Source organism: Palaemon carinicauda, chromosome 30 (assembly GCF_036898095.1).
Source record: "Palaemon carinicauda isolate YSFRI2023 chromosome 30, ASM3689809v2, whole genome shotgun sequence".
NCBI lineage: Eukaryota > Metazoa > Arthropoda > Malacostraca > Decapoda > Palaemonidae > Palaemon > Palaemon carinicauda.
In genome coordinates, this window is record NC_090754.1 from 42,802,685 (window position 1) to 42,829,491 (window position 26,807).

General features: G+C 34.6%; 1 protein-coding gene across 1 annotated transcript in view; it reads right to left on the reverse strand.

The window, feature by feature from the left end:
• Window positions 1-26,807, reverse strand: part of LOC137623061 (nephrin-like) — a 735,729-nt gene that overhangs the window by 35,774 nt on the left and 673,148 nt on the right. The window contains exons 22-26 of the mRNA XM_068353701.1: window positions 18,165-18,309; window positions 15,819-15,977; window positions 13,464-13,606; window positions 11,870-12,575; window positions 10,917-11,675 (exon numbers count right to left, since the gene is read on the reverse strand). Of these exons, the coding sequence (XP_068209802.1) occupies window positions 10,945-11,675; window positions 11,870-12,575; window positions 13,464-13,606; window positions 15,819-15,977; window positions 18,165-18,309 (1,884 nt within the window). The 3' untranslated portion in view covers window positions 10,917-10,944. The remainder of the gene's footprint in view (window positions 1-10,916; window positions 11,676-11,869; window positions 12,576-13,463; window positions 13,607-15,818; window positions 15,978-18,164; window positions 18,310-26,807) is intronic.

Sequence of the window (26,807 nt, forward strand, 5' to 3'; positions counted from 1 at the left end):
TAAGTTCAAAGTTGAAGGGGGGTTGAATTTTCAAGGTCACCTAATTTCAGAGGGTCATGACTCTCAAACGAGTATAGATACACACACTGATGATATTACTGTCACACAGAAAATCTCAAATAACCTTTCAAATAACACCATGACCTTTGACCTTTTGTGACCTTGAAAGGTCAAATTCAACACCACCTGATTTCACCAAGTTCAGATTAAAGGTTCAATGACAGCACTGGTAGTGTTTTCGTGAAGGTTCGCGTTGTGCGTGTGTGTGTGTGTGTAGGGGGGGGGGGCGGGTTTGCCATGTCCAACACTTCTTGTTTGGTGAATTGGATGATATATTCTATTCTTTTGGATGTATTGTGTCCTATGTATACATTGATATTATCTTCAAAATGTCTTTTTTTCAATTTTTTATTCTTTCTATGGTGGATTTACGTTTGAAATGATTTATCAAATGAACGAGAAATTCAAGAAAATTATTACAACCCAATAAAGTTAGTATATAACTTCAACTAGACTGTAACCTCTTATGCCAAATGTAACTGCTATTAGGCGAACGATAAAATTTCCTAACTGACCACCAAGTGTGAAAGGATCCAAACATTTATAAAAATGAGAGAGAGAGAGAGAGAGAGAGAGAGAGAGAGAGAGAGAGAGAGAGAGAGAGAGAGAGAGAGAGTGTGTGTGCGTGTCCAGCCATGCTGAGGAGTGCAAAGGAATGCACAGTGACAGCCCAAGGATGAAAGGCAGGACTAGAGCGTCACATCCGACCATTAATGCTCCAGTTTACAGGGGGAAATCCTTTAGGTTAAAAGTCACTATTAATATCGTTTTTTCCATGTCGACTTTTATTCTTTTGTAAATGATATGAGTTTAATATCGTCGCATATGTGAAGGGATTACGGAAAATTAACACTGCGTTTAATAAAGATGACGTAAAATGGAAGAATTAATTTATAGATGATATTGTAATAACGAATGATCACTTAACATACAAACGAATAATGATTTTATAAGCATTTTTGATACCGTTAACACCAATATCAATCAAGGACATGATTACCAACAAAATTAACTTTATGTTCCAAAGACTAATTTTTGGCTTCTGTTCTAAACTACTTTACTTACATTATCTTAAGATCCAGGGTTTCGAAAACATTCATTCAATAATACAGTATTAAAGTGAACTTGCACGCTAGTATTATCGCCGGTCGTCCAGTTATTACGAATGAGGTATTCGTTTCAATGTATTATCGTCCGTCATTCTTATAGCTACGGAAATGCTTTGGAGACCCCCTTTCTGTTCTCTATTATCGCCATTAAGGAAAACGACGTACTATTTATTATATTTCAAAGGCTTCACTCTAAGATACACTATCATCACTCTCTTCCCTAAATACGCCAGTGTTAAATTACTTCTAGCCACTGCTGCTTACTGGAAGAACGCCACTAATGCACTGATATCATTCAGCGCAATTTCTGCCAAACTTGATCATTCTGATAACGGTCGTACAATTACAAGGCTGAAAACTTTTATTGAGCCTCTGTTATCATTAGCGCTGTCCGTGAATGAAACACCAGGAAATCATTAAATTCTAGAAATACACATTCATATTGTGTTAAATCTACAATGCACACCAGTGGATGTATATCTACCACCCGATGGATCAAAACAATACCAGGAACGTCGTAACTCCTACGCTCTACACTGAAGGAAAATTGTTATTCTGATGTATTATGTTCTTGGCACGTGTATCATGAATTTAGACCTGAGTGCATTATCATTACTAGGAGTAATTTCTATGATATAGTTACTACATTTCTGCAAGATGAAACCCTCGACATTTACTTTCTTTTATATTCTCATATTCATAACTATAGTGCCTTAATGCATAGCAATTTCCTTTAAGATCTCCTGTTCACTCTTGGGAATATTATCATAAACCTGTGGACGCCATGTCGTTATTATGAGAAGAAAATTGATATAGATTTGATCTACCTTTCCATTCTAACATTGGGTTATTAATTATTAGCCCGTCCCAACCTTGGTGGGGGAGGAGTATTATTTTTGGTAGATTTCTTCGAGTACGTTTGTCTGTTTATTTTGTTTCTTTGCTTTTACAAGAAAATTTACGGATAACCTACTAAATATGGGTCTCAAAGGGTCAAAGTTAAGGACACAGTGACCAGAAAGGTCAGAATCAATTTTTAACTATAACTGTCAAATATCTGATTTACTTGAAATCAAGATCAAAATCTTAATTTTTCCTTGCCGCAAATATAGTTCTCTATATGATAATACTGAAAATGTATAGTTTTGAAGACTGGTAAGTTCAAAGTTCAAGGGGGGTCGAATTTTCAAGGTCGACTAATTTCAGAGGGCCATAGCTCTCAAACGAATATAGATACACACACTGATAATATTACTGACAGATAGAAAATCTCAAATAACCTTTAAAATTACACCATGACCTTTGACCTTTTGTGACCTTGAAAGGTCAAATTCAACACCATCTGATTTCAGCAAGTTCAGATTAAAGGTCCTATGACAGCACTGGTAGTGTTTTCGTGAAGGTTCGCGTTGTGTGTGTGTGTGGGGGGGGGGGCGGTTGCCGTGTCCAACACTGCTTGTTTGGTGAATTGGATGATATATTCTATTCTTTTGGATGTATTGTGCCCTATGTATACATTGATATTATCTTCAAAATGTCTTTTTTTCTATTTTTATCATTTGATATTGAAGGAGTTTTCTGGCTTTCTACATGATTTCATCCCTATTATGCATGAACTATAATCACAGTTAAACGAAAAGCTACTTTATATTGTTTTATATATATGTATATATATATATATATATATATATATATATATATATATATATATATGTATATATATGTATATACATATATATATAGATATATATATATATATATATATATATATATATATATATATATATATATATATATATATATATATATATATATATATATATACTGTATATATATATATATATATATATATATATATATATAAATTTTTTGGTCATTAAAATCACGCAATATTATTATAAACATTCGATAAAACCTTGAGCTATTTTGCTTTGTCTTATAGACTCATTAACAATTAACACTCGTGCAGTATTTGCAGAGATTAGTTTTGCAATTTTAATCAGCGTAAACATCACTGGCAATATTCTTGCAACACCAAAGCCAAAATGTGTTCGTAATTTTCGCACCTGGTTTAATGAGAAAATAATGCAATGTGGGAAATCGTGCAAAAAAAAAAAAAAAAAAAAATCATCCAAGGTAAAAAAATACAATAAAAAAAATGATGATCAAAGAATTAAAAAATATTCAATACAAAAAACAGAATATTGTTGAGAGCATAAGCCTAGATTTTCCAGTTTGTATACAGATAATCTAGGTTACTGTTCAAGCGGTTTCAATTCGCCTATTAAACTTGAGATAAGTAGGTAAATGAACTTTTGACACTGATGTAGTGATTTTCCAATCCTTTTATTCAATTTACTTGTAAGAGAATAGCCATAATGCTAAATTATTCTGTGCACAAATAATGAATCCTTGACGTATTCATTTAAATTTAATTTAGTTTAATAAATGAAATTAATGTGGTCAGTTGCAAAAGAAACTTTTAAAGGCTACAGTATGGGAGGGTAGACTAAATAGCTGTAACCTCAAAAGGATAGGATGACTTTTTTAAGGGAAAAGATATATAAAATGTGTATAATTGTATAATTAAAAACATAACTCCATTTAAAGTACAACAATTGTCTTTAGTTAGCCTTGCCTTGGATAAGGATATGTTCAATTGCAAGAACTTTTATCATAGATAATGTAAGGTAAACGTTATCTTGGTTAAGCAATAATGAGCATTACAGGACTTATATTACTCCATTATGAATTGTGAATGAATAGTAATTATGGACTATGAAGTGTGAAGTAGGAGATGATGAATGGAGAAGTATTGAATTAAAACCTCAAGATAGAAAAGACTGGCGAAATCTAACCGAGGCCCTTTGTGTCAATAGGCGTAGGAGGTGATAGTGATGATAATTATGATGAATACGAATGGTAAATATTCACGAGGGCCTAATTCAATTCCGATAATAAACAGTTAACTGATGGCAACAGTAAAATAAAAAAAAGAGATACAGCTTTAACGTTGGGTATGAAAAAAATGTGAGATTAGAGTATATTCTAAAAAAATATATATACATACATACATACATACATACATATATATATATATATATATATATATATATATATATATATATATATATATATATATATATATATATATATATATATAAAGCAGTTTTCCATAACCGGGGGTAAAAAAAAAAAAGTAGTCACTGCCACATTCATCCTTCAACTATTGATTTATGGAAGACCTCCATTTGCATTAAATCTTCCACTGCATTGGTCATTTCATACGCATACACAGAAGGCCCACCATCAGCACCTCAAACCTCATTCCGCATACAGTACGCCATTCACATTCTATATAAACTTTTGTTCGTCCCGAATACCTAGGCCCTTTTCTTTCGATATTTCTTTCACGCCATACTCAGCTATTTCTATGCCTTCCTCTCCTCCTATATCCAAGCACTTCCAAATCATGCAGTACACTCTCTTTACTACCCTTTTATCATCCATCCTTTCACCCAGAACAACCATCTTACCCCTTCTACATATCTTCACATCCCGCACCAAACAATTCTTCTCATATTACATAAGCTATTTAAACACTCCCTTTCAATAGATTCATCTTTCTTTAATTTGCTGTCAGCATCTTCACTTCAATAAAGGAGAGTTGGTTCAACATTTTCTTCAGATATGTACAATTTGAAATCAGAGGTAATATGTGTTCAACTTCTTAAATTATTTTCCAAATTCTCTGTTATCTTTCTTGCTTCACCATTTTGCGATTCATGTCTTCTCTGATATCACCACCATCCATCAATTTTCATATAAATACTTATACGGATTAATCACAGCCCCCATTCCCATACTTACGTTCATTGCTCCATTTTCTTGAATACTCTCAAATTTCTCGTCATGCAAAGACTTCCACATTCTTCTACTAGTGTATTTAGTGTCTCTCCACTTATCCCAATAAACATGAAGGTGTAGACATTAAATACTCTTATATGACTCTTACTTTTACAATAAACAAGTACCTCTTCTACCTACAAATTCTAAATAAAAATTTTGATTGCCTTAAACACTGGTCTTCTATACCGCACATTTTCAACCACCTCTACGTTGCCTCCCTATTGATTTTATCACTTGTTTTTTCTAGGTCAATGTATTCTCCATACAACTTGTGTTCCTTTACTTCAAAATTTCTCTCATAATCTTCCAATAGCATCCATATGATTTATATGTCCTGTTCTTTACCTAAAACTACTGTAACTGTTTCTCAAATGTCAGGCCTTCTGTCACCTGACCTCAAAATCCTAAATACAGCCTCCTTACTAATAAAGTTCTATTTAGTCCCCATAATTCTTACAATTGTCTTTATTACCTTCCGGCTATGCAGTAGAACAATTACTACTCTGCTCCCTTCTTTCAGTACCTAATCCAGACATACCTTATAAACTGTGATCAAAAACTTGATAACACTAACACGATCATACCACAGCCTCTCACTTGTAAGCTTAGTAACTTATAGTGTCTTTCCAATCTTCAAATTTTTGAAGACTTTTCTTGCATTCTAAACAGTTACTTCCACAACAATTCTCATCTTTACATTATTCATTCAAGTTTTACATCACTCAGCTTTGCTTCTCTTGCTTACTTTACAACAAATAATCCTTCAAAATACTCACTCCATCGACAGAGGACTACATTGAAGTCGAACAGAACCTCTCCACTTGCATCTTTGTTCAGAGATCCAATTGTTTATAAATTTTCTCTTTGCATTTATTTCCAAGACAAACAATTTCTGTTCTCTTCCAATACACGATTTGATGAACAAAACATACAATTCAGGATAATGAAACGACTAATGATAGAAAATTATAAAAAATGCTTTATTTTGTTTAGTCTATATATAAAGTTACAAGACTTGGGAGATATCGGGCTTTATGCGTTCACCTCTTGCTATAAGACCAAATGTTATTAAGCATTTATTTTGTATATAACAGGTCAGTTTTATATATTTTATTACATTAGCTATCAGTGTAAAGGGACTTACATCTAATAACTATGGCAGCAGCCCTAAAATTTCTCTGGAAACCAGGTAGTGTAAAAGTAATCTATATGTACACTGATGCACCCATTCAACCACATCTTCAGAGACACGTCGAAGAACACGTAAAAGTCACTTCACTTAACACAATGTTGTTCTTAACTTCCTCCTCTTAAGATGTTAAGGAATTGAGTCCTCTTCTAACACGAGAAAATCTAATCCAGTGAGGACTCGTCCTTCATCTTGTTTCATATTTGGCTTCTTAATGATTTAGTGAATCGTTGAAATATGAGTAAATTATCATCACCTTATCATTTCTCTTTCGTCCCGCTCATTTGCTCTTCCATAAACAAAAGAGGCCCCTAAGCAAATACATACATACAAATAACCATCCTGCACATACACACATAAATATTCCTTAGATAAAAGAATCCCCCACCCCTCTCTCTCTCTCTCTCTCTCTCTCTCTCTCTCTCTCTCTCTCTCTCTCTCTCTCTCTCTCTCTCTCTCTCTCGCACCTGGAATCCCAAGAGAAAACGAAGACCACTACATCAAAAAGGGCGATTTTTACATTCTTACGAGTGTAACAAGATAAACAACACACAATAAACAGTAGGGAATAGTGAATAATGCTTCTTTTATGTACATGGAACATCGATTCTTTTGTCACACTTCCTCTTTGATTATATAACAGACGTCGCTGATCGCAGTCGCGTGAGATAACTGCATAGTGGCCTCCTTTCCATATTAGTGAAGCACAGACAACATCTGTAACATTTTCTACTCCCAGCAAACTTTAAGCACTTGGATAATTGATTGAGTTATGGAATTCGAGTCATAAGTCATGGGGGAGCCAAGCACTATAAACTCAGAAGCCTCGCAGTTACGTGGCCACAAAATATAAAATACATTTTTTTTATGCAATTCCGAATTCAATCGGTAAAGTATGTAATTCGGACATACAATGCTACTCTTCCTGCAGATTCTAAACTGCCATTACAGAATCTCTAGTAGAGAAGAGTTTCTCTAACGCTACTTATGTACAATATTCACAGGATTAACGCTTCCGCAAACGTTAGGATTAACACAAGCCTTTGCAAACCTCTGCTTAGCCATTTTCAGGTGACTATAAATGTATACATGCTGTGCATACATACATATTTAAAAAATATAATGCCTTGAGAGAGCAATGTCTGAATGACTTCGTGTCAATGAATACATTGGTCTGCCTCGATTTCTCTGAAGTATTTTCCGGTGCAATATTCAACACTTATTCAATAATGTAATACAGTATAAATTGCAAGAGTTGTTAATTTTTTACCAAGAAACATCGAGCAATATATACTTTAAACTTTTGACAAATAATTTATTTTTTCAAACTACAAAATTCGTATAAACCCAGTAGACCAAAGGTCAGGTAGAATTAAAATTGACCCAGATAAAAAGAAATATTAAAACAAACAGTTTTATCTTAAAATAGGAAAAGAATATTGATGTGCATTAACACGCACGAGGGACTCATAAATTCGTGAAAACAAGTGAATATTTGATGTACAAATAGCACAGTGCTAGTTTGTAAATTTACTTTACAAGCTACATGTTCCATATTGCATTTTGATAAATGCTACGTTAATCTAGCTGGACAATATACTATATGAAACAGAGGCCAAATGAAAAGAGAGATAAAGTTCCGAGTTGAAAGTACAATTATTATTCTATTTAGTATTCATAATTTCATTTTATGGTTTGCGTTTTGTAGCGTTTCATATTTATTTGGTTAATGTGAGAGCCATATTTCTTGTATATGAAGTAATGATAAAAGTCACGAGTATATTTTCGTTAATTTACACAGGTTATAAATTTACTGAGACCATAGTAATCAAAATAAGCTGCAATTTGAAGAAAAAAAATGAAATTAACATATTTAACGGCTCTCATAAACTGAAATAGAAAGTTAATGTTCAATTCAGAACATTAATTATCCTTTCCCCTGGTCAATATTTCTAGAAAACAAAACAAAACGTAACTTCACTTATTAGAAGCAAAATGGTTTAAGGCAAGTCCTAAAATTCATTATTAATGTAGTGTTGGTTAAAGAACCATTTTTATACAAATGCATATAAAACCGATGTTTGAAGAGATTTTGATTAAAAGGACTGAAAGGTCATCTTAATTCTACTAACACACAAGGAGTGAAAATGTTGAAGTTAAGATAACGTAGCGATTCCGCATATTTTAGTTATGTGAAATACATCTTTGAGCAAAGACAACAACAACAAAAAACCATAATCATAACCATACTCCTCATCATTATTATATTAATATGAGAAGAATTAAATTAATAACAATTACAAAGTGGAAAAAAAATAAGTTCAAAAATTTCTGGTACTTTAGTTTAATGAGCGTGGACATCATCATCATGTCTTATTTAAAAAAAAAAAACACCTCAGCGAGACCAGAGAGAAGCCTGGAGCAGATTTTCTACTTGCATCCAATATCTCCGACGTGTTGGCGTTATTTTGGTGGAAGATCTTAGCTTCCTTTTTTAAAATTTTTAAACAATGACTGAAATGGCTTAACACCCATAGCGTTTGCGGCGACCATAAAGTTACTGATCAGACGTGTGCTATGTACATATGGGCTTATGTCTAAGCTAATGATATGAAAGTAGCAATTGCTGGTTCCTATCACAAATAAACGACAAATGGACAGGTTTATGATAACAACAGCTCCCTTATGCTAAAAGCTATAATGGATAATAATACAGAGGAACGTAGTATTTATGAAATACAGGGTACACGCCTTCATAAATCAGGGTATGACATCTACGGTCCCTCATACGACACATCAACAAAAGTGTCCTCAAGTTGTGCCTCTGAAAATTGTGAAGTAAAATCCAGAAACACCGTATACAGGAGAGGGTGAAGATGGTCGCAAAGAGGGAAACATAGTGAAACTAGAACATTATTTAATAGAGATCTTCAAGTAATTATCAGCCTCCTCTTCCTTAATCAGTGAGGAATATACAGACGTGATTGCTCACAGCTTTCAAATTCTAAGTTCTTACTACACGAATACCTTTGGAGGTAAGTTAGGTGACCACACACTTATGTCTTAACAACAGACACTTCAATATAACAATCCTTTTAACATTTATTAGAAACCCATTGGATTTATTAGGTTGAAAACTTATGTTAAAACCATCTGTTTTACGTAATTCCAAAATCGAATGAGCGAGAAAAAAGAAAATTCTTGAAGTACTTGACCGACATATATTTCTCCCCTGTATTTCAAATATACTTTCCAAGAAAACAGAAATCTCTTCCAAAAATTTTATAGCCTAAAGACCTTGTTTCATATCCGAGTATCACAGCAAATAAGTTCTCAAGTTTGTTTTTCCTTTCCTTAAAAATCGAGCCGTTCCAACCTCACAGGGTTAGAAGTCAGCTACTATAAATAGATAGAAATGCTCTGATTGAAACAACAAATCATATCTTAAAAACTACTACAAACGCAAAGGCCATAGCATTAGCTTAAAGACAATAACACTCACAACTCACATTTCCACATAAATGCAAGTCTTCATTTAGTTGAAACCAAAGTATTTATCCAAAATGGAATAGTGAAAAGTTACTTCCCCCCCCCAAAAAAAAATGTAGTCCTAATATGCCACGTCCTAATATACAATAACCAGATATTCAATTATAAGAGAACGCAGAATTGTTTTTCATATGTAAAATTTGAAATATTTTAGGTTACCCATGGCTAATGTCAAGTGAATGCATAAGTTGTATAAATTTACACACACACACACACACACACACATATATATATATACACCTACACACACACATATATATATATATATATATAGATATATATATATATATATATATATATATATATATATATATATATATATACAAACCTACGTATATACACATGCACACACACACACACACACACACATATATATATATATATATATATATATATATATAAGATAAAACAATATTTTTCTTCCTGAAACCTCATGAAGGATTTTGAAAATATGCTAAATATATAAACTTTTTCACTATGTTTATTACCTTTAAACTCCTTACTAAAATGCTGAGTTTACCAGTCTTGTTTCGTTCTCCAATTTCAAAAACCTTAATGTTGCCTTCATTTACATCCCAAAAACATTTGATTTACAGAGCAAAATGAGTTTACACTTTGGAAATAACTGGGGCGATTTATTCGATACGAAAACTGTTCAGTTTTGTTTTGTTTTGTGTAAAGTAGTAAAATTATTGAGTGCAATATTCTCTCGTTTGAATATTATAAACCAAGTCTTTCCTCTATTTGTGGTGTTGATATGCAAATATAGTTGTTAAAAATGTAAAAAAAAAAAAACTTTATTCCTTACTAGGCACTGCGCATAAATCTTCTCTCATATAGGTATTGACCAAATTCATAGGATATAAGCAACATATTTAGAGTATGGCCATGCAATAAAAATGTTAGTATATTACTACCTTTTAACCAAACGTAACGGTTAGTAATAAAATAACACTACCAACACCTTTACCCTTGAGGTTGTTCGAGCTATTGCATCTAATAATACAATATAACACAGCAATCATAGCTAAAGAAATACAGTAGCTCTTAGTACTACTCTAATACAGTATCAGTTGTTAGTAAACCAATTGAAAGATTACCTGTTTCTGGTCCATAACTGACTCTGATTTATCTTTGATTCTTATCACTTTTGCCATCGCTTAACTGCTGGTCTTTAGCGCCCCGCGACGAACTCCTTGATTTGGTAGATCCCTGACGAACATAATCATGTGGAAATCGTGGCCGTCCTGATAGCGTGTCTGTAGGAGTATGCATGCTACCTCGCCTCACAGGGCTTCCGCGGGAGGGACTTTGATTTCCATCTGACAGAGTCAAGTCCCTGTGAGATCCATTGACATTGCCTTGATTCATTACATTAGGACCACTTGTTTCGTTAACTTCCCTTGCCAGATTAGACACGCTTCCTCTGGTCATATCCTGGAGGTGTCTTTTGTTGTACCCTGAAGTTCCATTAGCTTCCTGCTGCTGTGGCGACTGTTGTTGTTGCTGTTGTTGTTGTTGGTGCTGCTGGATACGCAGGTGTTGCATTTGCCTTGCAGCATCGAAATGTGGAGATTCTCTACGTAGGTGTCCATGGAAACTGCTCCTGCGAGGATTTTCCTGTGGTGTTTGACGAGGATCAGAGGGAGATCCAGCCACTGTTAGGCTGAGGCGGTCACCTTCTTCCTCCTGTGACCGTTGTTGCTGACAACAATCTCCATCAAAACTTCCTCCTTGTCGAACATGACTCAAGCTGTGATTTTGGGCACGAGAGGACCGTGGCCTCTGAAGTGTTGCAAACTGAGATGGCTGAGGCCTGCGACTACGAGGCCCTAGAGTGGCATAGCCCATAGGGGTACCTGAAATCATAAATGATTTTTAGCTTACCAGTAGGCTACATTGATCCCGCAGTGGTAAATCTATTAAGTTTTATTCCTTAATTCTTGCTTCTGATTTTGAAAATAAAAGAAAAACAGAATGGGATTAAATGGCTAAATATCACAAGCTTCATTTCATCTAAAAAATCCTTCAATCATTTCTCTTTTGAACTCACCTGATGAAAAGGAAGACTGGTTACATCTCGTATCGTAATATTCACTGCTGAGACTATATAGACCAGATGGATTCAGGCTGCTGTAAGCTGGAGGTCCTTGAATATTCTGGTGCTGTGGGTCTTGCTGCTGATATTGTTGCTGACTCGGTTGGTAAGAAGGTGGCTGGGTTCTTGGGGGATGGTGAGGGCAACCAGCTGGGGGTAACGGACGGACATAGCCTTGGGAGTAAGTGCGAGAGTGGTTGCTGTGATAAGAAGCTAAGGATATCTGATCATCTGAGGGGTAAGTTGCCGAATTCTTCCTCTGAAGGGGCTGCATTGGCGGCTGAGAATCATAAGTGCTGGAATTCAAGGAACAGACTTCTGGATTTGTCGGTGGGTGGATACTATTCTTGCTGGCAGGGTTCAAGAGCCTGCCATTTTGAGGTAAGGGACTGCCACCAGAAGGAGATCCATTATTACCAATAAGCTGCGGCGGCTGTTGTTGCTGCTGAGAAGGGATTCCTCCATTGTGATTCAGAGTGCCACTATTTTGCGGGTTCAAACTGTTGTTACGGACTATCAGAGAGCCATTGCGTGAATTAGAGCTGTTTGACCTGGTAACACCACCATTCTGAAGGGTGTTGAGGTGAGTTCTGGAGTTGGAAGTATTTGGGGTCACCATCAGTGGTCTCTCACTTTCATCCACATCTGTTTGCTCTTCCTCCTGGGTAATGGAAAAAATAAACATTAAAATTTAAAAAAAAACAATAAAAATATAGAACAATGGTCCAATGACTACCAGTTAATAGTCATTTTGTTTTCATAATTATCTATTTCATTTCGTTAAAAGCAAAACCCATTTGTAATGAGGAGAATATCTGAAAGATATCTCAATAGATAATGAAACAAACAGGAAAAAAAAATTCAAAGTTGAACATTAAGCATTCATTTGTAATTGGTGTTATTGTGTTTATAAAAAATAGAAAAAAAAAACACTGAGTAAAAAGAGATAAAAACTGCCGTGACTAAAGATAGGAAACGAAAAAAATCATGACAAAGTGGAATTAAACATCAGAATTTTATTCCTTTCATAATGACTGGATAAAGTCATATAAAATATAACATACAGTTAATCATTACATACAGCGTAAAAGTACAATACAAAATAATGTACTTATTCAAGAGCCTACTTCATCAACTACCACATTACGGAGTCCTACATATCCCTAAACATCAGAAGGTAATAAGCATACATGAATCATTTACTAGTAATGTTACAAAGAAATGAAATACAAAGAAAAGGCGATATAAATAACAGATAATTAGAATACTGTGCATAGGAACTAGACAGATTCTAAGCTTGAGAGAGAGAGAGAGAGAGAGAGAGAGAGAGAGAGAGAGAGAGAGAGAGAGAGAGAGAGAGAGACGTACCTTACATCCGAGTGGTTATAAAAGAGAGAGAGAGAGAGAGAGAGAGAGAGAGAGAGAGAGAGAGAGAGAGAGAGAGAGAGAGAGAGACGTACCTTACATCCGAGTGGTTATAAAACAGATTGTTGAGAGAGAGAGAGAGAGAGAGAGAGAGAGAGAGAGAGAGAGAGAGAGAGAGACGTACCTTACATCCAGGTGGTGTAGAGGAAAGATTGTTGGTATTGATAGTGGTTAGGGAGAGGAGAACTTCATTATGATTGGTGCCAGGAGTTGATGCTGGTGTGGCACCGTAGGCATCCAGCGCCACAGTCTTTGTTGACGAGGATGCTAAAAACATGGAAGAAGAAGAAGAAGATCAGCCACTCCATGCATTAAAATATCAACATCAAGAGTTAAATATAACAACTATAAATAATGTTCTAATAATAGAACTACAAAATATAAAATAAAAACGATGAAAACGACCACCATTACACATAAAGAAAGTAATCGAAGTTTAATAACGATTAAAAAGAGGAAGACTATAAATATAAATCTTCTTTTTTACTTTTCTGTTATGATACGAGTAAGCTGATTTTCATTTTGATAGATTCAAAGGATATGTGAAACCAAATACTGTAAAAGCACTTGCCTAAATCAGAGACAAATTCTATAGAATACCATTGCCTACTAAATGAATTTGTGATGTAAAACGCATTGCTATAAACAGTCCTTCGAACTTTGAAAACGCACGCAACATTCAATTGGTGCAGAGAACTCAGCATGGAGTTTTTCCTAAAAAAACATATTTCTCTGATTTTTTTAAACGATTTAGATTTAAGTTAAGAGTGTAGCAGTAAAAGAACCCTCTCCAATTCTGCTTTACATAAAAGCAATAGGGTTTCTACCAAAAAAACGTATTAATTGACGGTACAGTACAGACAAATACCCAACCGGAACAGATTTAAAAACTATCGGTGCAAAATAAATACATGCACCAATAAATAAAGGAAAAAATAACTACAATGTATGGATATTTCCAGCAGCGGAGACAATGAAAACTAAACGAACGCCAAAGGAAAAACTAAGCTTCCTCAAATAACGAAACTACTAGAGGCTAAAAAAAAAAAGAAAAAAATGAAGTTTAATAACGTAGTGAGATAGCCGTTACAGCTTCCGGAAATCACTTTCTAAAACCAATATTCACTTTAACGCTTCGGCTGACTAACCATATGTGGTGCTATTGGTAGTTACGAGTAAAATCGCCAAATCCAGAGATTTAATCCATGACAGATACCAGCTGATGTTAATCCTTGAAGTCCAATAAATGCATTAGTTATTGAAGGGATTGAGAACAACAAAATCCTCTTACACCTTCTCTTTTGTTAGTTCAGCTCTGAAAATCATGACAACTTTATAAAGGTTTCGTTTTTCAAAATGTAAGAGTTTGAATAAAAAAAAAAGAAAAAAAAAAGAAAAAAAAAGTAAAACCGCATTACTTTAACGGTTTTAAAAATGCGATTGTGAATGTCATTCAAGCTGTTCCGGACTGATTTTATCGATAAAGAACGGAACAATAGATTATAAGAAATTCCCTGGCACAAGACCCTAAAATCATATAGCCAAGAAACAAAAGATTATATGAAATTCCCTGACACAAGACCCTAAAGTCATATAGCCAAGAAACAAAAGATCATATGAAATTCCCTGGCACAAGACCCTAAAATCATATAGCCAAGAAACAAAGGATTATATGAAATTCCCTGGCACAAGACCCTAAAGTCATATAGCCAAGAAACAAAAGATCATATGAAATTCCCTGGCACAAGACCCTAAAATCATATAGCCAAGAAACAAAGGACTATATGAAATTCCCTGGCACAAGACCCTAAAATCATATAGCCAAGAAACAAAAGATCATATGAAATTCCCTGGCACAAGACCCTAAAATCATATAGCCAAGAAACAAAAGATCATATGAAATTCCCTGGCACAGGACCCTAAAGTCATATACCCAAGAAACAAAAGATTATATGAAATTCCCTGACACAAGATCCTAAAGTCATATAGCCAAGAAACAGAAGATCATATTAAATTCCCTGGCACAAGACCCTAAAATCATAAAGCCAAGAAATAAAGGATCATATGAAATTCCCTGGCACAAGACCCTAAAATCATATACCCAAGAAACAAAATATTATATGAAATTCCCTGGCACAAGACCCTAAAATCATATAGCCAAGAAACAAAACATTATATGAAATTCCCTGGCACAAAACCCTAAAATCATATAGCCAAGAAACAAAGGATCATATGAAATTCCCTGGCACAAGACCCTAAAATCATATAGCCAAGAAACAAAGGATCATATGAAATTCCCTGACACAAGACCCCAAAATCATAGAGCCATAACACACTGAAATACTGCAAATGTCCGAAGAAACAACCAAAACACACTCACACCCAGACCGGGACTGGAAAGGAAACATCAAAGACAATGATATTGACTCGCTGCTCTCATGTTCCCCGCCAATTCAAACACAAAAGGATGGTCACTCACCCGAGGCGTTCCTATTCATAGTCCTTCTTCTGACGAAGCAGGCAATGATGGCAATATTGAGGACTAGAAGGGCGGCTCCTGTGAGGGTCATTATGAGAAGAATGAGGCGGGGAACTCTTGAGGTGTTCCCTACCATGGTGCTGGCATCACCCGCAGGTCCTTTGGAATAACAGAAAAAAAAAAAACTAAATTGTCAAGGGATAAAGATAGATATTTGATGCTTATCAAGATATATCTGCTGTTAAATCAGTATATTAATCATTAATAACATTCAACTGCATCATCACTATGTCATTGTAGGAATTAAAATCTCATTTAGTACAGTAACGTATGTGATTCATACGAGAAATGTTTCCTACAAACTTAAAATAAATGTCCAAAATGCCAGCAACAGCAGCCACGCCTATCCAAATTCAAACATCTCACAACATTCTCGTCAGAGATGAGACACACAAATATATTTCGAATTAAGTCTACCAGTTGAATTGCCTCATTAATTCTAATTTAACCGGCTCATTATAATTAAACCGCTTTGTGAAGAACATTATGCCCGATTTGAGGTACTCTCCTCATCAATTAACACTAACGCCTGTTGTAAAACGTGGTGATGTACAGTTGGCTTCACTAATTCCGGTACACTTACGTCTCCTTGGCTTCCCAATGAGTGTACCGGTATTAATGAATTAATCCAGAGCACTTCTTAACGGGCTTAATTAACGTCTGGATTGGTTCAATTTTGAACATAATATTTTACATAAAAATCTATAATAAAAGATATTCTGAAAACAAAAATTAATTCGGATTTCTAAGTAATCTTTCAAATATATTTAGATATAAGATTTTACCATTCTGATGGTTGGCACATTTTTCAGTTTGTTTAATCCGTACGAATGTGTTATAAGATTTTATTCTATCATACAATCTACAATCACTCTTAAAAAAGTCTTCAATTTAAGCGCCAATGATGTTTGCTATTGTTATTTCGTGAGGCATCTTTAAAATAAAACAGATCCGGCAATCAATATTTTTCCTTTGTGTAATTAGTTAAAAATTCAAGATTCTCATTAGCTAACATTCGGTGACAATTCTAAGGGAAGTGCATAAATGAAACATGATATTTTTTTTCCTGATAAGAAAAATAATAAAAGAAACTTTAAGTCTTTTATCATTAAGAACAGCATTTTTAGAATTCACTTTTTGCAGACATTGGGTCTAGACAATCAATGCGTTTCCTGCGAAAATTATCTTTATTTATTGCATTTGGTGATATTAGGTCCACAGATAGGAGAGCATACCCTAAAAATTATACATTCTCTCTCTCTCTTTCTCTCTCTCTCTCTCTCTCTCTCTCTCTCTCTCTCTCTCTCTCTCTCTCTCTCTCTCTCTGTATATATATATATATATATATATATATATATATATATATATATATATATATATATATATATATATGTGTGTGTGTGTGTGTGTGTGTATATACAAAATAACCATAGGGAAAATAAAATAGAAGATTAAGTAAACCAGGAATTAATCTTATGTTTTCTATATTTTCTATTTTATTTTCCCTGTGATTATTTTGCATCTGAGCATCACGTTTCCCTGTAATTAGCAGCTAGAGTGGATATGAATGTGTTGAGGTGGTTTGGCCATGTAGAGAGAATGGAAAGTGGCTGTCTGCTAAAGAAGGTGATGAAAGGAAGAGTTGATGGGAGAAGTACAAGAGGTAGGCCAAGGGTTGGGTGGATGGATGGAGTGATGAAAGCTCTGGATGATAGGAGGATAGATGTGAGAGATGCAAGAGAGCGTGCTAGAAATAGGAATGAATGGCAAGCTTCCTCCGGTGACCGCAGAGGTAGCAGCAGCAGGGGTTTCAGAGTAAGAAACTTCATTTGTGGTGGATAACAGGGGAGGGTGGGCCATGGCACCCTAGCAGTACCCGCCAAACTCGGCTGAATCCCTCGTCAGGCTGGGAGGAGTGGAGAGATGAAAGGTCCCTTTTTGTTACTTCATTTGATGTCCACTAGCCCCCAAAATTTGGGAAAGCGCCTCGGTGTGTGTATATATATATATATATATATATATATATATATATATATATATATATATATATATATGTGTGTGTGTGTGTGTGTGTATCGAACTCTAGTGTCTTAATATGAAAAGCACATTGGTGTGTGAGCGCGAATAACTCATATAATTTGTGAAATTGTTCTTTGACCCTGACAACTTAGCCGTATGAAGAGAAGGTGATCGTATTCTCGTACTCTAACAAACATGCTCTAAACACAAAGGCTTTCACGGGGCCTAAGAGAGAAGTGTCACGATGATAAGCCTAATCGAACTTACCGTGCGTATGTGCCATTAAGGCCGGGGTGATGTAGTCCGACTTGCCCTGATCATTTTCGGACCGAATAGTGTAGAAGTATTCGGTGCCTGGAACCAGTTCAGACACGGTCGTCCCAGCTGTGTTCCCCCCGGTGATTTCCACCACCTGGAGAGAAATGGAAACAGTCCAGTTAATTTTGAAGATGACGAGAAACATTCTGAAATTCTCTTTTAGGATGTTTTCTAAACGCTGATCAGTGACTTACGAAGAGATGAAAATAGATTCAATTGGAAATTAGCAATTTTTCAACATTCGACTGGTGTGGAAATACGTGAAGGGAAGAGAAGGAAGTTAATCAATAGTAAATAGTCATACGTTGCAAGAATGCCCTTATACATCATTCATATTATACTACACCCATTCCTAATATACGCAGATTTAACACCGACATAAATAAATATTACAATAAACTACTAATGAAAATCTAATAGTAATTCCCTGTGACCTATAAACTTCTATAAAAATTTGATGAAGGACATGAACGTCAAAGGCCGTTGGAATAACTACAGTAGTCCCTTGACCTTTTAAAAAAAAAAAGTTGTTTACAAGATTTTCAGGGATGAAACCTAGATCAAAAACAATTGTAGCTTGAGCATTGTATTGGCTTTAAGACGCTTACAAACGATGACGGTGATGTACGTTAAAGGCATAAGACGTCTTAAATTTAAAACAATGTTCCCTTAAAACCGTATGATGAGTCAACACTTACTGATTACTTCAACATGTTTTGTAGAAGATACGTTCCAACTGTATACCTGAATAGCTTCGTTGTCTTCCGAAATAGTTACAGAATAAAAACTCTACAGCTTGTTAAGATTCTAAGACTTCTATTCGGCCGAAGGCAATTAATGAGATCGAAGGATGACAAATACATTCTTTCAAAGATATGCGAGTTTTATTTGTAGAATATCTACACATATACTTTAAAACACACTATTAAAATGTTTTCCGGTATTTACCGTTTTAAAAACAGATATATTGAAAGTAGTGATATTAAAACGAATAGGCTATTTAACCGGTCCCGGTAAAATAGACAACCCTACTTTTAAGCTTATTTTGCCGGTCCGGTAAAATAGACAGACATGCTTTGAAGCTTATTTTGCCGGTCTCAAACAAATATGAATATTCTATTGTTTTATAGGTTCCTGGCAATGTTATTGGCAATTGTATAAAAAAAGTACTAAGCAAGAAATTATCTAACAAGTTAATAACAAATATATTGAAAAGTAGTTATTGAGTAAATGTTTCAAATACGAAAATTAGTTGTTGAACAGTTCTATCTTACAAATTTGAAAAGGCTCTTATCTAAAAGGCAATGTTTTCAAAATAGCACTTGGCAAGAATTCTTCTTACAATTATATTTCAAAAGTATTTGTTGAGTAATTCTATCATACAAATAAATTTTAAAACAATCTCTCTAAAAGGCAATGTTTTTAAAATAGCACTTGGCAAGAATTTCTCTTACAATTATATTTCAAAAGTAGAGTAATTCTTGGCAAGAATTCATCACATTCAACTAGTATATTCTGTACCTTTACAACCCAGAATTTCAGTTTCTTTAAAAACTTCAGTATAGTAGCACCCATGGATTTCAGTGTTGGAGATACTTTTAATTCATATACTTAACAAGAGGAAAAACTGAAAAGTTTTCAATTCGCTTTCTATACAGTATACAGTTGTGGAAAAGAGACAGCAGAACAATTGCTACAGCTCGCAAGAGAATGCCGAATTGCCATTTCAATACAGATATAAAGTTCTATGAGCTTTAGTATTCATGTGTACATGGTGGTAGAAAGCACATTAGTAAATCTGAAGGCCAATGACCACATCAATCTACATTCAGGGCTGACTGCCCATTCCAGCTGAAACTAAGATCCAGTGACGATGAACAGAGGTTAGTTATCCCAAAGTATGTTAGTGAACACAACCATGAGGTATCCAAGCAACTCTGCAATTTATTGCTAGCACAGAGACGTCTAAACCAGTAAAATGTTGTTCACGAAGGACATTCACAGCATTGGCACAGCTGCTAAGCCCAAACCTTTCACAGAAGTGAGCAAATTACAGCAGATTGCTGATTACTTGAAATCCCAGCCAGGGCTTTCTACAGATTACCTATTAGATAAGAACAACTGGCTGGCATATTTAATCAAGATGCATTCATGCAGCACATCTTCAGCCAGTTACCTGAGCTCATACTTGCAGATGCTACTTACAAGACAAATGAACTCAGGATGCCATTCTATCTCATGACTACTGTTGATGGCATGGTGAAACAGAAATTATAACAGCCTTCATAGTTATTAGTGAAGAGGAACATATGGTCCGCCAGATGATTCAGCTCTTCAAGACCAAAAATCCCAAATGGATTGACATCATTTATAATATTTACCGGCAAAATAAGCTTAAAAGCAGGTTTGTCTATTTTACCGGGACCAGTAAAATAAGCTTAAAAGTAGGTTTGTCTATTTTACCGGGACCGGCTAAATAGCCTCTTCCATATTAAAAGATAAAATAAAATTACGGCTTTACTGAAATTCAACTGAGAACAGTATATTTTGACGGAGAATTTCCGATTAAATTTACGGTTTTTCTTTGAAAGTGCACACAAAACCCATAATATAACGTCATCAATCTATATCGAAAAAATAACAAACTACATGAAGTAGCATCGGATGTTTTGTTGAGGTACTCACGTGCGTACATCCAGTCTCGGCTCATTTGCCGAGTGCGAACGCTGCCTTAAATAATGGGCAAACCACCTCAGTTAGTATCATTTTTGCCGAATCGTAGCAATCTGAGTCGACAGTAGAGGGAAATCAACAGTGATATGCCAGAGGATATAAAATACAAATATTCTATTGACTGAGTTCTTACAATGAGTATCTCGAGCATAGAGTGGCTGCCACTGAACAAGGGAATGTCAAAGTCAGAGACTGACCACATCAATTGCATTTATCGTTAATCAAATAGGCCTTTAAATATAACCCTTTGTATGTATTTAGAGTAATTGTTTGGCACATATTTTTCTGGGGGTGATTCTATCCACGTTTATCATTCCCAACCGTTTGTATATTCAATCATACACTGTTAAAAAAAAACCGCAATTTTAACAGGAAATTCCCCGTAAAAAATGTGGTTCCCAGTCATATTTAAGTAAAATACAGGCGACCGTATTTTTTACCCTACTTTGTTATCATCTTTTAGGGGTTGGTGACTGTAATATCACTCCTTTACGTCAATATATCCGTTTTTAAATCGGCAAATGCCTGGCAACATTTATTCCATGATTTTTCCGTTTTTACGACAAATCTTTAACAGTGTATGCTAAGTTTCTTAAATTCTAATTATTATAAGAAGGAATGCAAGCACCAGTTAAGATTTCCAGATTCTTCGTGATCCTATCCATAAACACATATTGCACAAACTAAAGCAAATAAAATGTCACAGAAACATTTCGGCTGGTCATCCAACAGATTACGTGTGTTGAAAAGGGGTGTAAGCGGATTTTCCTATTAAGTGTAGGTTCACCAACCGCAATGGAAGGCTCGAGTAGACGTTTATAAAGTTCATCACTATTTATAAAGGGAGACAGAGAAAATATGAAAATACTGATATAAATGTGCATACGATCTATAAATCTGGGAAAGACAGTTATGATAACTGAAAAATACTCTTTAGCTATGGTAAGCAACTTTTCTAGGTCACTCCAATATCTAACCACTGTTCTCTAGTCTTGGGTTGTGCCATAGCCTCTGTACCATGGCCTTCCACTGTCTTGGGCTAGAGTTTTCTTTGCTTGATGGTACACTCGGGAACACAATTCTATATTATTTCTCTTCCTCTTGTCATTTTTTTTGAAGTTTTCATAGGTACATATGAAAGATCTATTTATCATTACTGTTCTAAAAACATTTTGTTTTAATTGTTCATTACTTCTCTTGTAGTTTATCTATTTCCTTGTGTCCTTTCCTCATTGGGTAACTTTTTCCTGTTGGAGCCCTTGAGCTTATAGCATGCAGCTTTTCACCCCTATACTAATCGATTTACACTGGCTACCGATTAAAGCGAGAATTGAATTTAAAATATGTACAATAACCCACCAAGTTATCAGAACCGGTCGTCCAAAATACTTAAGAGAATTGCTACATATTGCGCAGCCAACAAATCGTGTTGACACGAGAATAGTTACAGATGGCTTCAAACTATTGGAACCTAGATATATGTCTACTGTAGGCTCCAGAGCCTTTAAATATGCGGCCCCGAGACTATATAATAAGCTCCCACGAAACATTCGAATGATTGAAGACATTAAGGCTTTCAAGAGGAAACTGAAGACTTTCTTATTTCATGAGTCTTTTGACAGTGACGATTTAACAATAAATGAAGAATGTGAGACATGAAACATTAAATACTCGGAACGAATAAGATAAACGACATTGGAGGTCCTGTAGAGAGTGGGGTTCCCCTGCTGTATGGGACCGGAAAAGCAGCCATCAAAGTAAAGGATTGTAGCTTAGATAGTAATAATGATAATAATAATAATGGCGGTTATATTTGCTCCCCCCCCCTTAAAAATGAATTCCAAAGAACAATTTAATTGCAACATATTTACAATCCACCGTATAATAAATTTATATTCAAAGTAACATTGATTACAATTAGCTTTATATAGTTTGGAAATGATGACATTGTCTCAAAAAAAGTCACATAACTTCCAATAACGTTAATGTGTATTACCTAGAGTCACTAATATTTCATCTCGAATAAACCTTTTAACTTTATGAATTTGTCTTACTATTTTACCTCACTAATTATATATATATATATATATATATATATATATATATATATATATATATATATATATATATATATATATATATATATATATATATAGACATAGTACAAAAATAAGAAACTATGTCTCTCTCTCTCTCTCTCTCTCTCTCTCTCTCTCTCTCTCTCTCTCTCTCTCTCTCTCTCTCTCTATATATATATATATATATATATATATATATATATATAGACATAGTACAAAAATAAGAAACAAAAGATAATAGATTTGCTTTAGGAGAACAAAATATTTTGCAACTAAATGAAATGAAAGTTATAAAGCTTAAAGTGCAGGAATGAGACTGAAAGATATATATTGCGTCTGAGGTAGGTGAATGATATAGTATAGAACTAAAAGGAGCTATTAGCATTTGCATTGCCAGTAAGTCTCGGATACTAAGCTAATTTTCAAATATTAAAGGATAGTATGGGAAGACTCATTGTGACTGGAAAATATATTTGTCTAAATGATTTAGTTCATGAATGAAAAATAAAACGGCTGAAAGAATATCTGGTTGAGTTTATAAGGCTTGAAAGGACTTATGTGCTAGGTGACTACATTCAAAGATATGTGTTAGAGAAAGTGATGACACCGTTAATAAAAAGTCTGGTGTAGATATTCTTAGAGTAGAGCTTCTCTTTTGGATAAATTGGGTTTCCACATAATAATATTCATAAGCATATTTGGGAATGAGAAAATTATGAACAAAAGTGTTATTATATGTTAATACAATATTGATGGAAGACCAACATCCACCTACTTTGTATTCCATCAAGAAGAGGAAATGCAAAAGGAATATTTTATCATTATTTGGGGGTAGTGTACCGCAAGTGTTTCACACTCGTACATTGTAAGGTTTTTTTTTTTTTTTTTTTTTTTTTGTATATCGCGCTCTACACCTCTCTGTCGACAGAACCGGTTTGAGCCTGTTGCATTGATCTGTTTGAATTTTTGTGACCTTCTTACACTGAAGCTGTTGTATAAAAACCTCGTTGTCTGTTGAAATAAAGTTAGTTGCTGCAACTAACTTCATTTCAACACTCGGCGAGATTTCAGTTTTCACCTAACTGGCGATACGCATAGTAGAGAGAAAGAGGAAAAGAGGATGAAATGCGGGCTACAACTGAAAATTAAAAATAGCTGAGAAGCATATACAATATAACAGCTTGATGAATAGGGAATATGGGTCAGAAAGTTATTTCGATGGTTATAAAATGGTTGGAGAAACATTAAAAATAGTACGCCATGGGATAGAGAAAAAAACTGTTTTTGAAGGACAATTCCAAAAAAGATACAAACATGTGCACAGTGCATGTATACACGTGACATTGGATAGGGCAAAAAAGAGTGAGTGGAAAGAAAGAGGGAAGAAGATGGCCAAAACTTTATGGTGAATAAGAAGTTTTGCGAGAATGAGATACAGGAGACCAAATAATAAAAGTTATATCAGATTAAAATATGTAAGTAATAGAAATTCTTGCTTGATAGCGTGAGTATTTTATAGATTATCTGAATGTGATAGATAAAACAAAGACGGAGATGAATGATGTGGGAGTAAAACGAGTTATCTATTAATTTGAGAATAAATGTGGAAGCAGCAGTCGAGGATATACGGACGACGACTTCGATACTGAATAATATTCAAACCAGGTGATGAAACTTTAAGAGAGATGATATCGAACAGTGGTGGAGATAGTTTGATTGTACTACTGACCATATCTAGTGAGGTATGCTCCTATGAGGGAAAGACTCAAAAGACATGGGTGGGAGAATAATCATCTCACATTAGAAAGGAAGGGACATTAGAACATAAAGGAAGAATATAAGCCCATATAACACAATACAGTAGTCCATTTCTTTTAGCGAGTCATATTTGCACCGACTCGCAGCGGTGCCCTATTAGCTCGGAAAAGTTTCCTGATCGCTGATTGGTTGGACAAGATAATTCTAACCAATCAGCGACCAGGAAACTTTTCCGAGCTAAAAGGGCACCGGTGCGAGTCGGTGCAAATCTGCCTCGATAAAAGAAATGGACTATAGTGGTAAAAGGTTTAACTTGTGTGAAAAGATGCATTTTTAAGAATTTTGAGTTGGTTTGGGTATGTGGAGGGAATGGAGTATATGTTGGCAAGTCCTAGTTAGTATACAGTACATGGGAATATGCATGGTAGAATTTTGACGGAGAAAGCAAGATGTACCAGTAAGGATTAATAGGGGATGGAAATTGTAGGTTTAGACAAGGAAGAAGACATGTAAATCAGGTGTTATTTAAGGAATTTTAGAATCGAAAAAGAAGTTTTATATGGCCTATCTTTACCTATAAAAAAACTTTTGATAAAATCAACACGGTGGAAATGTGGAATGTTGAGCATGTATTTATGAGTCGAGAGTTAGTGGCAAACAAATTTTATGACAGTAGCGAATTATGCAAGAATGTGTAGATACAAGAATGAGAAACGTGATAAAAATGGGTTTCCAAGACTGTTTGATATCTAAATGGATGAAATGATCCTTTAAGTAAAAAAAATATATATGCAGGTGGAAAGCTTGAGAAAAAAAATGTGAGAGAAATGGCTTATGTTTGAAGATGATACAATAATGATTAAACTCAATGAAAAACGAAATGCAAAACCCATTGCAACAAACTCTGAAGTGCTTGGGAAAAAATTTGAAGGTAAGTATGAGTAAGGAGAACAGGATAATATAACAATGAATGTTAATACGGATGAAAAATGATATACTATTAATGGAACCCATAGAGATTTGGTGGTAAATATAATAGATAACGGTATGATAAGAGAGTGGGAATTTTAAAGGGGAAAAAAGTTGCCGAGCCGAATTGTTTGAGTATTATATGCAAGACGTAAAAAGAATTAAAAGGGTTAGTAAAATAGAGATATGTAGAACTAGTGGTAAAAGGTTTAATTTGTGTGAAAAGATGCATTTTTAAAAATTTTGAGTTGGTTTAGATATGAGGAGGGAATGGAGTATATGTTGGCAAGCCCTAAAAAGTGCTGGGAAATGCACAAGCGTTTACTAGTTAAAAGGTGAATGATGCCGATTATACATTGAGTGAGCTCGACATGCTAATGAATCCTTGTGTGGATGTATGAAGAGGGTTAATGTTGTTGCAGTTTATCTGTGTTTCAGTAGTTAAAAGTACGAATATACCAGTAACTAATGTTTTTCCTCTGTGGTCACCACTTGTGATAGAAAAGTTATCAATGCTCCATATATATATATATATATATATATATATATATATATATATATATATATATATATATATATATATATATATATATATATATATATATATATAGGGAGAGAGAGAGAGAGAGAGAGAGAGAGAGAGAGAGAGAGAGAGAGAGAGAGAGAGAGAGAGAGAGAGAGAGAGAGAGAGAGATGTTAGCTCGATTTATCCTCCCATGCATCGGCTCGAAAGCATCTTCATTTATTCATAACGTGGATTAATATAACAATCATAACTTGATCGAGCTACAAGTCCAGGTGTTAACAGGTTATTGTGGCTAATATAAACACTCAAAGATGCTCATACACGCATGTATACTGTGTGTATAAATACACATATAAATTTACATATATTTAGATAGATATAATCAACATACTCTTGTACATTGAGAGCAAATTCTATAAATTAGTCCCTTACAACAGGTCATATCCACAATTATATTCTCATGGCTAAATCTTCAGCAGGTATTACCTCAGACAGAATGTCTGTTTGTGTGTATGAATGTTCAGTTCT